General features: G+C 31.3%; 1 protein-coding gene and 1 long non-coding RNA gene across 2 annotated transcripts; one reads left to right on the forward strand and one right to left on the reverse strand.

The window, feature by feature from the left end:
• Positions 1-389: 389 nt before the first annotated feature.
• On the reverse strand, positions 390-2,550 carry LOC111613522. The gene is made up of 2 exons (XR_002754779.1): positions 2,456-2,550; positions 390-445 (listed from the first exon to the last, which is right to left on the reverse strand). It is a non-coding gene; the product is annotated as an uncharacterized LOC111613522 (long non-coding RNA).
• A 4,613-nt stretch (positions 2,551-7,163) lies between these two features.
• On the forward strand, positions 7,164-9,810 carry LOC111613527 (secreted frizzled-related protein 5-like). Its single transcript, XM_023354869.1, has 3 exons — positions 7,164-7,874; positions 8,299-8,376; positions 9,358-9,810. The coding sequence occupies exons 1-3, from the start codon at positions 7,406-7,408 to the stop codon at positions 9,795-9,797; spliced, it is 987 nt and encodes a 328-aa protein (XP_023210637.1). The 5' UTR covers positions 7,164-7,405; the 3' UTR covers positions 9,798-9,810.
• The last annotated feature ends 3,200 nt before the right edge of the window (positions 9,811-13,010 follow it).

Below are 13,010 nucleotides of genomic sequence, written 5' to 3' on the forward strand. Positions count from 1 at the left end.
CTGATAATAAGACCTAATGCATCTTTTGAAGCAAAAATTAATATAAGACTTGGTCTTATTTTTGGGAAAATACAGTATATATCTATGCAATTTATCTTAATCATCATAAAGAAAAACATTCATGAGATGCAATTTTGAATTACTAAATATATAACTAAAATTCATTTAAATTTTTAAAAATAACTTATGTACTGTAGTTCCAAAGTAGCTTTTATTGATAGAAATTTCTAAATTCTGGATGCTATATGAATCACTTACATAAATTACAAAAACTCATGAAATATAGAACAAATTTAGTGTGTCATGTATTTATTTTATAATTTTAAAACAAATAAATATATTAAAAAATAAATGGTGAAATTTACCTTGAGCCACTGCATGATTTCTTCCTTTATTTCCCAAAATTTGTCTATTCATATTGTAATCTTTGTTATTTTTCTAATTTCTACAATAATAAATAAGAGTTTTATGTCAGTTCATTCATTATATTAACAAAACTTGAATTAAAATAAAACTAATTAATAATTCATAGAGAATTATGAAAATTGTTTTTAGTAGTAACTTAATAAGAATTAAATTTTTAATGTTTAAATATTTAATTTTACTTTAAAGAAATTAACCTGAAATACTTAAGCTACTGATTTATTTTAAATTTTATTATCAAAAAATTGATCAGTAAAAGTTATTTCACACAGCTTTTATAATATAAAGATTATAGGCCATAAGTAATTTAATCAATAATTTTATTTTTAACACTTACATTAAAACTTTTAAATAAACAATTATTATTAATTATTCATAAATTATTTTTGTTTCTGATAAATCTATATAGAAAAATTTAGTTGTCTCAGTTGAATATTCATTCATTTATTTATTTATTTTTAAATAATTTTTAATAAAAATTTAAAATAACTGGCATATAATATAAATTTTTTAAAATGTTTATAAAGTAAAACAAAGAAAATAATTTTATATAAAGAATTTTTAAGTTGATTGTGTGGTTCATATTTCAAACATTCAAAAGAACATTTTTTATCAAAAATATTTGAACATTATCATTGTATGATTCAATCAATTTTTAAAATGCTATCAATATACAATAGCAAATAAAACAAAAATTTAAAAAGAAAAAAAAAACTAATGTTGAAAGTCACCTGCAAATCTGATAAAAAATTTACTGGAAAGAGAACAATGCAGATATTATTGAAAGATATCGACATACAATATAACTAATTATTTTGTAAGAATGAAGTAATGGATTTTCCCCCCTGCAGATTCAATTACAGAATGAATAAACATATATATATATAAACCAAACTTATTTGTTAATAAATGCATATTCTTATTATGTATAATTATTAAATATTCAAAAAACCTATAATTATTCTCAAATATTAAAAAAATTTGTTTTAATATTTTACAAACTGTTAAAATCTAAGTTACTAACAGAAATATTCCTATAATATTGCAAAAACAATTTCAAAATACACACAGCTACATACAGTAAAAGACTGAGAAGTACCCAAAGGGGCTAACTCAAAAGTTAAACACTTTAATAATTAATAAGTACCTTTTATTAACAGATGTGAGACGACTGTGGCAGACGGTTCGATAAACCATATTTGCCATCACAAATGTTTTTAAAAAACATTTTGAAGCTTTAACAGATAAATTTTAATTTTCTTTTTGTATAAAAGGTGGGACTAAAGCACCCGTAACTACCACTTTCTACATTTACCCGAAAGCTTCTTGGTAAAAGTTTCCATCAAGAAATTAATTTGTTTATTAGCGAGGTTACGACTGGAGTTTTCGTCTTTAAAACACAAGCGTGGAACATCGAGTGCCGCTATCTTGTAAGTGGCACTCGACGTTCCCACGCTCATGTTTTAGAAATGAAAACTTCGGCCGCAACCTCGCTATTTTCTTCAATTCTAATTATTAATATAGTTGTTTCTTCCACAATTAAAGTACTTTAATTGTGAAAGGAAAAAAAAACCTAAAACCTAATTATAATTTAAAATAAAGTATTTTATAAGAAATAAAGCAAAAATTTTAATTATTTATTATATTGAACATAATAAATCAATTAAATGATTTTACAAAGTATAAAGCAACAAATCACTCTTGTTTTTATTTTAGGTCACTTTAAATCTGATGAAAACAACACAAAGGGTCCATTTAAACAATACATAAAGCTTATTTCCATAGTCAAAATTAAAATATTTCTACATTTATTCATCAATTATTGAAAATTCCCTCTCCTCTAGTAACTTCTGTCGCTTATACACAATGAAATAATTAATTTAATTATTTAAGGAATCTCAGTCCCATTACGTCATTGCAGAACCGAAATTACAAACACGAAAATACCGTCTATTTCGAGCCGTATTTAGTGCTTTATATATTAATTAATGCGTAATACATCGTTCGATATGTCTTAAGTTAAATAATTTACCTAATTTAATTCCAATAAAGGCAGAAATTGCAAATTCTTCGCTTTGTGCTTCATCTTGTAAAATATCCTCAAATAACTGCAGTGTTGCCAAATCGTTAAAAATATTCATTTTTTTATATCATTATTGTAATAAAGTAATCGTACTTTGTAAATAAATATTTTAAATTTTTTTAATGTTTTAATAAATATTAAAATATGAAAAATTAATTTCATAAATTTCATAAACTGTTAAAAAAAAAAAATACTTATTTATTTAAAATCCGATAGGTGGCCGGATGGCCGCGTGGTCAAGGTGGCAGCCTATATTACCGTTCGGTTAACATGGAACACCTAAATTTCAACACATTCGGAATAAGAGCAGGAAGCTTCTGAACATCTTTAAAATTTATTGAAACAAGAAATACAGCTGCCAGCCCAAGGACCTTTTGTGCATCGCCGACAGTACCACTCATGTATGTACTGTACTTCCCAGCATCTCAACCTTGACTAAAATCCAGATGACTAGAATCCATACATATGCATTACGTCAAACTCAGCTTTGGTCTCCCTATGACCGTTAACAATATCCTAACCCGCAGAGCGACCAACACCACGACCATAGCTTGCCATTACAGGAAGTATCTAATAAAACACTATATTACCTATCTCCAGAAGGCTTCGAGGGATAACTTTTCTCGGAAAATTATACACATCATTCAGAGTAATGAAGGTGCCACCCTTGTGAAGATTTCTATAGCCCATTACATCCGGAACTGGACACACACTCATAGTATCCCTACCGATAATCACACGATCCAAAACTCCATTCCCTCCGGCGCCACCGTCATCGACATTCATATCGATAACCTGTCGTTCCAGGACACCTCCCTACCAAACCCTGTTATTCAATCCAGCTATGATGAGTGGGCAACGGCGCAAGATCTTTCTACTTTCCTGGCCACCGACGGATCGAAAATCGACACTGCAGTCACAACATCATTACACTCTACCCCGAGACCACCATTTTTACGGCGGAGGGATATGCTATCCTCCGCACGTTGCATACTACCGATACTAACAGCAACATCACCGTGTGCACGGACTCTAGAGCGGTACTAACCGCCATCATCTCTCACCACGATAAGTCTACATCCATCATTAGTCTCATCGACAGCCGCAACAAAAGTAACCCACAGACGCGTCTTGTATGGACCCCAGCTCATAAAGAAATAACTACAACCCACAAGCGGAAAGCTTGTTAAGAGCCAGCCTCGCGACTGTAAGAAAACTCGTTTTATTACTCCGGAGAACTACACCACTATTATAAACACTGAGATCAAACATGATATGGACACTGAGTGGCATAATTAGGCTGCGTACACACTAGGCGTTTTTAAACGCGCGTTTTAAAGAACCAAGAGTTCTACATAAGCGTACACACTCAAACGCGCGTTTTTGGCCAAGCGCGCGTTAAACGCGCGTTTATAGATTTTTCTTAAAACGCGCGTTTTGCGGGCGTCAGCCGAGCGCTTCGAGATATATGTGCTACCATGTTACTGTACATTCGATCACGCGTTTTCAGGTACATTGGCCGAAATGGAGAACGATCATTTCGATACTGATCTATTTATTGATGAAATCTAAGAGACAAACCATTGTCAAAAGATTTTATAGATATTTTAAAAGAATTAAAAAACTTAAGTTTATTTTGTCTTAGTTTTGGATACAACGTCGCAAACATTCCATGTGTCAGTCTATCTCGTAATATTGAGTGCACCCAAAATTCTCTTTGCCTCTGCCATCGTCTTTTATAGCGACGATGGAGGAAGGGCACACAGGCAATTACTTTCATGTCCATTTCCAAACTGAGCCAGTGCGTATGCTCCACTAAACGCTCGTCTAACGCCGAGCTAACGCGCGTTTATTAATAAAATGCGCGTTTAAAAACGCCTAGTGTGTACACAGCCTTACTCAAGGCACACAGACTATCATTGGCTCACCATCGACCGACATATCCCTGTCATTGACTACACGGATCGTTACACTATCCTGATACATCGGGTTAGGACTAATTCCCTCATCACTAATACCTTTCTCTATAAACGCAACCTGAAGAATACTGATCGCTGTACGTACTGCCCGAGAGAGCAGGACACTACGATACATCGGCTGGATAACTGTAATCAATTTGAACTCGTACGCAAAAAGATGTTGAATAACAACAGTCTCATTCGACAAAAAATTTTCAAGATAAGTGATTGTCTAAAATTTACGCTCATCGAGATATGTATACAAAGTATGATCATATTTTTCACCGTATACAAGCGAACTTATAAATACTGAGGAAAATGTAACTTCCGCCTCCTTTCACCACCACGGGACGCAATAGTCTGTGTAACTCAAGCCCTACGACAAGAAAGCAAGGTGGCAGCCTACCGCTCCGAGGGACCCGGGATCGAGTCCAGACGGGTCGAGAAATCTCCACGAATTTTTCGGAGGTGGTCCGTCCGGATATGTCGGGTCCCGTCCCTCACCACCCAACTGCACCATTGTGGGCTTGGCGAACCCACAATGGTTGTGGGTTCGCAAAGCAAGGCTTTTTAGCAAGGTTTGCTAGCAAGGCTTGCTAAAAAGAGTCCCTCTTAGTGCCCACAGGGCGGAATAAAAAATAAAATAATAAAATAAATAAATAAAATTTCTACTTTATGTGACTGGTAATTCATAAATAGTACAGAAACAGAAGACACCACAGAATATAAATTAAAAATGAATTTTAATTAAGAAAAGTTTCTTGGAAAATTTTCTGTTTGTTTTCGTTTTTCTTTGTAGGGAGCCATGGCCCCTTGTCCCCCTGGGTTCGCCGCAGCTGCTGACATGGCGCCAGTTTTTTCCCTCTGTCGTAAACGAGGTATAACCGCCGTAATTCTATAGCATGTGAATTTCGATCTGCTTGTAGAAATGCTTGATTGCTCAGATTGATCAGTCTCGTAAGCAGAAATAAATCATTAGGAAGACTAGATTTATAAATAATGGGAAAATAATGAAAAAATTGTATAGGGTTATAAATAGGCCGAGTATTAACAATACTGTTTTCTAGCCAGCACTATTAGCTACAGTCCACCTGTAAAAATAGCCAATAATATCCTAGTTTTTACGCGATAAAAGCGGAGGTATATATTACATATGTTGCATGTGGGTATTGCTGTACTAAGTGAGAGCTATTACAATTTTTAATGAAAAATTGATAAAAAAAATTTATCGTCATATTAAAATTGTTAACAAGATATTATCATGTAGAAAATGGAACAATCCGCTCGAATCACTAAAGATTTCGTTTTATGTTCTCTCAATTTTAATAATAATGAAGAAACTTCAGAATCGTAGCAACTCGTTTAACTTTCTAAAATACTCAACCACTCGTGTATCTTTACACATGCATATAGAATAAATAGAATGAAGTGGCTCAAAAATAAGAGAAATAGATACAATCCCAAAACTTTTCGAATGTAATAAGTTGTCATGTCGTCAGGAAAAATGAAGAGTGAAAGGAGGTAGTAGTAAATAAGAATCGCTGCACATCGATAAAACAGTCGTCGTTGCCTTCTAACATAATTTGCATATTCTTCTTCATTCTCTTGGTCCATTTGTTATTTTCACTAAAACAATGTGTCTGTACTAACAATACAAAAAAAAAAAACAAAACAAAGACCTTGATTACCGTTGTAAAGTGTTGATGGTATACTGATGCTAATGAGGTTAAAAATTTGTAGTGCTTTGGAATTATCTTTACAATTGTTTGTCAAAGAATTTTTTAATAATTGGTTGGTTTTAGTATGTTTATTATACACGTGTGTGGAAAAGTTTTTTAAACTTTATTCTTACAAATGTGTGCAAAGTTTACCACCCCTACCCATGGAAATATCATTGTAATTACCACCAACGGTTATTCACTGAAGAGGGACTGGAAAATATTAGACCAGCCCGAAATGCATTTGATGTAGTCTTTACAAAATAAATTTAATTTGCCAATAAGATTGCTGTGAGATTTGTCTACCAAGAATATTTTTGGATTACAGAGACTAAAATCGTCATATTAAATAATTTACCATATTAATTAAGTTTTATCTATATATACTGATACATATACATTTCAACTTTTTTCCATTCGGTGGGGACTAAAAGGATTTTAAAAGGATCTTTTCACTCAAGACAATCATGATTTTGTTCGGATCTACAATGGGACATTAGGAGAGTCTCAAGAAAGGGGCCGACATATCCGGGACAGAACGCCCACGAAAAATTCCTGAGATTCCTGACCTAACACTTTTTCTTTCGATTCAAGATATACAATTGAAACAGAAAAACCTTCAAATATAGTAAAAATTCTACCAAACATAACAGACTATTTATATATTCAAAATGGTTGATCAGTCTTTCCTGCAGTTGAAAATTATCAGCTATAAAAAATATCCTATGATTTATAATGATAAATATTAAATTTAATTTCTAACTTTAAAAAAACCTCATAATCTCATAGGTGCGGAACTTCAGAAATATCAATATTTCTATTGATAATGAAATACTACGTAAAATGATAATGAAACCATTATTTAATGATATGAAGTGGTCAAATGCTTGCATAAACAGTTTTCAAATCATACTTTATATTTTTTTTTATCTAGAAAAGGGAAGTGATGAATTCCCGAATGCCAAGAGATCTAAGGTCAAGAGTTTAACAATTTTCAAACAGATCGAGTATTTGAGTGCTTAACATCCCAGCTAACTGCATTTCTCTAAGATATCACAAATGATAAGTCCAAAGGGCACCTATTGACTTAAGCCAAGCTATTAGAGTAACTATATCACATGATATCTAGAGAACAATTCTTGATTGGTAGTCTATGATGGAATAAAGATCATCCTAACAACATAATATCAATTTCCAAGTTAAATTTAAATCTAAAAGAAACCATGATAGACTTTTATTTCGTTTTATTGATTTTTACAGTTTTCAATTTATCTGAAAGTTATCAGTTATTTCCTGAATGGAACTTAATAAACGGAAGATTAAATCAACAAAGATGTGTGGATATACCATCGAATTTAACATTATGCCACGGGATCGGATACGAACAGATGAGACTACCAAATCTGTTAGATCACGATACAATGGTTGAAGTGCTGAGTCAAGCTAGTTCTTGGGTTCCACTTCTCAACTTAAAGTGCCATTCGGACACTAGAGTCTTTCTGTGTTCTTTATTTGCACCCATTTGCTTGGATCGCCTGATTTATCCTTGCACGTCATTATGCGAAGCAGTCAAACACGGATGTGAAAAGAGGATGGAAAATTATGGCTATCCGTGGCCTGCAATGTTGTCGTGTGACAAATTCCCCGCCGATAATGATATGTGCATAACAACTCAGACACAAGATAATACCGGTAAGTGTTTAATGCTTAATGCCATAAATCTTTCAGGAATAGTATATGTAGGTTTTTAATTAAGATAACTAAGAGTTTATTTTAATACTATCTTAAATAATAGATATTTAATGAAATAATTACATTTAAATGTATATAATATTTTCTATTAAAAGTATCAACAAAGGGGTTATTTTTCGAGTATAATCTTTGGAAAATCTTCCAATACAACAATAAAGTGACTAAAAAATCAACATTAAAATTCGCACATGCATTTTCAATATTGCAATATTATTTTCATATTATAAAATTAAAGTCTTTTAAAATAATATAAAATTCTGAAGTATATTTTAAATAAAATTATCGGAACAAATATTTCATTTCATTTTTGAATTTTCAATTTTTAATAAAATGTTAGAAAAATTATTTATATTTTTATTTTCAGATTCTTCTCCGTGTACAGTTTGCAATCAGCCACAGACTGTAGAAAATATTATTGATCATTTTTGTCGTTCGGATTTTGGTAATATCATTAGTTTTTCGTAATTCGCTAAAATCATTTTCCAATATAAATTAAACTATCGTGAATTTCTTAAAATGAATGCAAAAATTTTACACAATAATTACGAAAATATGGTATGTTATATATAATTTTATAGCCTATATAATATCTTATTATAGTAGCCAAATGAATAAATCACTGAACACTGTTAGTTGGTCCCAGGTTCATGCCTAATCGGAATAGCCACATGAAATTTTCCTGTTTTCTTCGTGTATCTAAATAGAGTATAACACCTAAATAGAGAGCCAATTTCCCGTAGAAAGTCCTCCCTAAGGCATCACCTATATGTTACTTAGTATTATCCCATCCAACCAGTCTTAATTTATTTATTTTTATGAATACTTTTTTTTGTTTAAATTTTACTCTTTCTGCCCTGTGGAAACTGTCTTTCTATTATCCATAGTTAGTTCGGCTAGGCTCACAATGTGGTACCGAATGGTGAAGAACGGAGCCCGACAGGAATTTCTCCGAAACAGATCATTTTGAAGAAATCTTTAGGGTTTTTTCCGCTCGGATTCGATCCTGGGTCACCCAGAGCAGTAGCCTTAACTGCCTGTGAACACTTTTAATATTAGTTTTTATTAATTTTTGTATTAGACTATCTCATTGAATCTCAAACAGAAGAAATTCGAGAATTTCGTAAATATTATCGGCTCCTTTAATCTTACGACAAACAAATTTAACGATAAGTTTAGCCAATAATCTTGTTGAATAAATTCTCATTTGTGATTATTTCTATTTTGAATTAATTATCTAAACAAATAAATCTTATTTATCTGGTGGAGGTGAGTCTTATCAATACATACAATCACACTGGCCTACTTGTAATTATCACAAATAAAATTCGCTACACTTAAACGTTGCGTTGATATTCTATTTATCGCGTCATTTATTTTTTAATATTTTAAAATTTCGTATTTTTATATTCTTCTTTTATTTTAGTTGTGAAAGCAAAAATTCAAAAATGGAAGAAGCAGAACCTCTCTTGCAAAAAGACTCGAGTGTTAAGGATAACCACAAAAGAAGGCTTATCTAGAAAAGAATTGAAAAAACCAACATTTGTCCATGCTAATCTTTCGGATTGTTGCTACGAATTGTTAAATAAAGCAGGAAAAAAAGCGCAGTTATTAATTATGGGTACTAAAATAGAAAAGAATTTAGTAGCTAGTTTCATCATGAAATGGAATAAGTCACCTCTGTTAAAGAAAGTTTCGAAATTAATGAAGAAATTAAACTGTTCTGATCCAAAAATGCTATCGGAGACGATCATGGGAGATGCCATTTTTCGTGTAACAGAAGATAACAAAGATAACAGTAACAATAAAGAGAAACGTAAAAAGGAAAAGAAAGGAGAAAGATCGAGTAAAAGATTCAAATCATAAATCTTTAAAAATTGGCATAAAATTTTCTTTTAAAATTGTAAAAAGTTTTTAATGTAATTTGCCTTTTTAATTAAATTAAATAAAATATTCAATAAGAACTAATATTATTTATTAAACATATTTTCATTATTTAATTGTTATGTAATATAAAAACAAAATTAAACTGTACTATAAACAATCGAAACATAATTTAACACATAGTTTTAAATTTAACGATGAAATACAGTATTGCACAACCTGCCTAAACGTAAAAAAATTATTCCGAATGTAGCAATTTTCTATGTTAAATTCTATTATTTGAGAAAACACATCCAAAGCTGAAACGGAAAAGATTGTTGAGTACGAAGAAAGTAACTTAATTAACCTGGATAAAGTAAAAAAATTAAGATTCCATTTGTAGACAAATAAGTAAACTCAGCTCCAGGTATAACAGAGCGTGACAAACTGTATTCTGAGAACGATTTCAAACCTTTTCAAATGTCTTTGTTGGAATCATCGAATACTTTCAATACTCGAAATGAGTTTTTAAGATCGAATTCTCTGAAAGATCTTTATTACTTAATTCCAACAATTTCCTCGGGGATTACTACGCCTGGCTTTCTGGTACGAAACTGAAAATGAGAAACTAAATAGAAAGGTACTAGAAAAAGCATAAAACATGAATTATGGATGATGGAATAGAATTGGATTGGATTAACGGAATAAAAACAACGAAACACTTGGGCGATTTACTAAGGATTGCTTCTCGGGAAAACTTTCTATGGAAAACTGGCTCCTATTTAGATGAAAAAAAAAACCCAGCAAACACGCGACAGCCCGTTGTTGAGATGCGAATCTACAGTGAGATCAATGTTCAGTGGATTTATCCACATGGTCACTGATGAGTACAAAAATGTACTGAATGAGCTGAAATGTACAAAAACTACCAGCAAAAGTTACCTTTTACCACAAGAACTAAAGAGATATAATTTAGAGATAGTCATTTGCAACATGAAAGCGTGAAAGAGCTATTCAAACGCCAAATAAATAACAGGCGAACAGAGATCTGTACAACAGAGAAAATATATGAAAACATTAAGAGAAACTAAAAATAAATATTGGGAAAGGAAATTTGCAGAAGTTGAAGCTAAATTGAGATTTTAGGAATAATAGCAGCATGAACATTTCTTTAAAGACTAACGCACACAATAAATAAATAAATAACATAAAGCAAAGTTTAATGAATTAGCTGTCACATAAAGTGGGGATTTTCTTGAATTCTCATTAAAATTTCTTTTATCCGTTCAACTCGGTTCCCCAAAATTAAATCCCGAGTTCATCACTGCATACGATATTCACAGATTTAGAAAAGGCCTGTGATAACATATCAATTAGAAAGGCTGGTTGAATCACTCACGAGACAGACAATCCTTTATCATCAGGTGATATCTAATTGCTAAGGGAAATGAGGTTAAGATACGAAAGAAAGACAATTATTCTAAAATACTCCGCCTATTTTTAGTTTTACCTTCCTATTCTTCGTTGGTATTTCGTAATTCTGAACACCTCCCAAATTTTTCACTAAACAAAGCATGTATTGATGACTTTTCGAATTCTTCGCATTACGAACTCCGAGAACCGGAGTTTATATAGTAACGAATGTCATAAAAACAATAATTCTCATGCTTATGTTGCTAAAATAAATTATTAATGGAGGATTGCATTATAAAATGGCCGATGTTAGTGTTTTGCACACGAAATTAAACTACTGTATGTTTAAATGACTTAGTAATTAGTGTACTTAGTAAGCAGACAATTTTCTTTTGTGTAAATCAGTTAAAATTAAATAATTTTATAATATTTTGATTAATTTTAAATATGTATCATTTATAGATATTTTTAAACAATAAAAAATTTATTTTATCCTAAAAAATAAATTTTATTGTGGCGCCATCTTTCGATTAAAAAATTTACCATTTTTTTTTTATATTAGAAAAAACCCAATAGAAAAATAAAATAATAATCTATTAATAATACATCACAAATTATTTAAGTTAAATATTAAGTTAAACATATTTAATAACTAATATAATTACTCATTAATATTTATTAGCATAATCAAACACAAATTATACAAAGCGTAATAGCAGCAGTAGCACCATATGATTTTTTTTTAAAATGGCATGCAAAACTCCGACTCTAAAAAAGGGCACGCGAATAAGTAATTTTGATGTATCGATAATATACTGTATATATATTTTTAAATCACGATGCGTAAAATTTACAGCCAAAATTGCGGCGTAGGAGAAAGTAATACGGGTCAAAGGTCGCTTCTAAATTTCGATATACCGGTTTCACTTTCGAAGGTCGTTCATTCATTCGTAACAGATGTCTCTGCGATGCACGATCGACTCGAGAAGATGGATGACGGAAACTCAGTAGGTAGAACACCCAGCAATGACACACCTTGGTATTGTCAAGCAATTACTTTGAAGAGGACCACCAAAGATTTTAACTTTTGACGTCTTTGGCGGAGAGAATGTCGGCCCCGTGGAAAAAGATGCCAAGCCCACCCACACTGACCACCTGAGGGGCCTTTTTTGCCACCCACACACCGAGCGGTGAATGGAGGAAAAGGATAACATTACTCACCGCTGTCCTGTTGGGGTCACAGTGGGAACACTGACCTATGATCTCTACAGCTAGTTTGTTTACAACCAACCACGCGATTTCTGTTCCTTTTGCGACATCGGCGCGGCTTTTATGACGTTTCTGACAAATATTCCCGAACTTTACTATACTGTGTACATTTTTACACATTTGATTATACGAAAATAACCATAGCGTCACAATAACCACGTATTAATAATAATAAAATTTAAAAAATAATAATTCTCATTTCGTACAAAATAAAAAAAATATATATATATGTATTTATATAAAAAAAAAACTTCAAATAATCGTCACCAGATGGAAGTGTGGAAACAGATTTTTAAAATTTTTTATACTAAAATTTAAAAAATTTATTTTCGTAAATTAATTAATTATTTTAAATAATTTCAAGTTTATCAAATTTAATTTAATAAATATTTTAAAAAAATTATACATTNTTTTTAATCGTTGAAAGTTTCATAAAAGTAATAAAAGCTTGTTGATATTTCGAACAATCAAACTTTTCAGCAGATATTAAACTATAAAAGTTATATGAAATTTTATTATAGTAAGAATCTTAAA

This window comes from Centruroides sculpturatus, unplaced genomic scaffold (assembly GCF_000671375.1).
Source record: "Centruroides sculpturatus isolate CEXI.00-Female unplaced genomic scaffold, Cexi_2.0 scaffold1690, whole genome shotgun sequence".
Classification (NCBI taxonomy): domain Eukaryota; kingdom Metazoa; phylum Arthropoda; class Arachnida; order Scorpiones; family Buthidae; genus Centruroides; species Centruroides sculpturatus.

Coding starts and splice junctions, on each gene's coding strand:
- LOC111613527 (XM_023354869.1), top strand. CDS start 7,406: ATGATAGACTTTTATTTCGTTTTATTGATTTTTACAGTTTTCAATTTA. Junction 7,875..8,298: donor TCAGACACAAGATAATACCG/GTAAGTGTTTAA, acceptor TTTTATTTTCAG/ATTCTTCTCCGTGTACAGTT. Junction 8,377..9,357: donor TTTTTGTCGTTCGGATTTTG/GTAATATCATTA, acceptor CTTTTATTTTAG/TTGTGAAAGCAAAAATTCAA.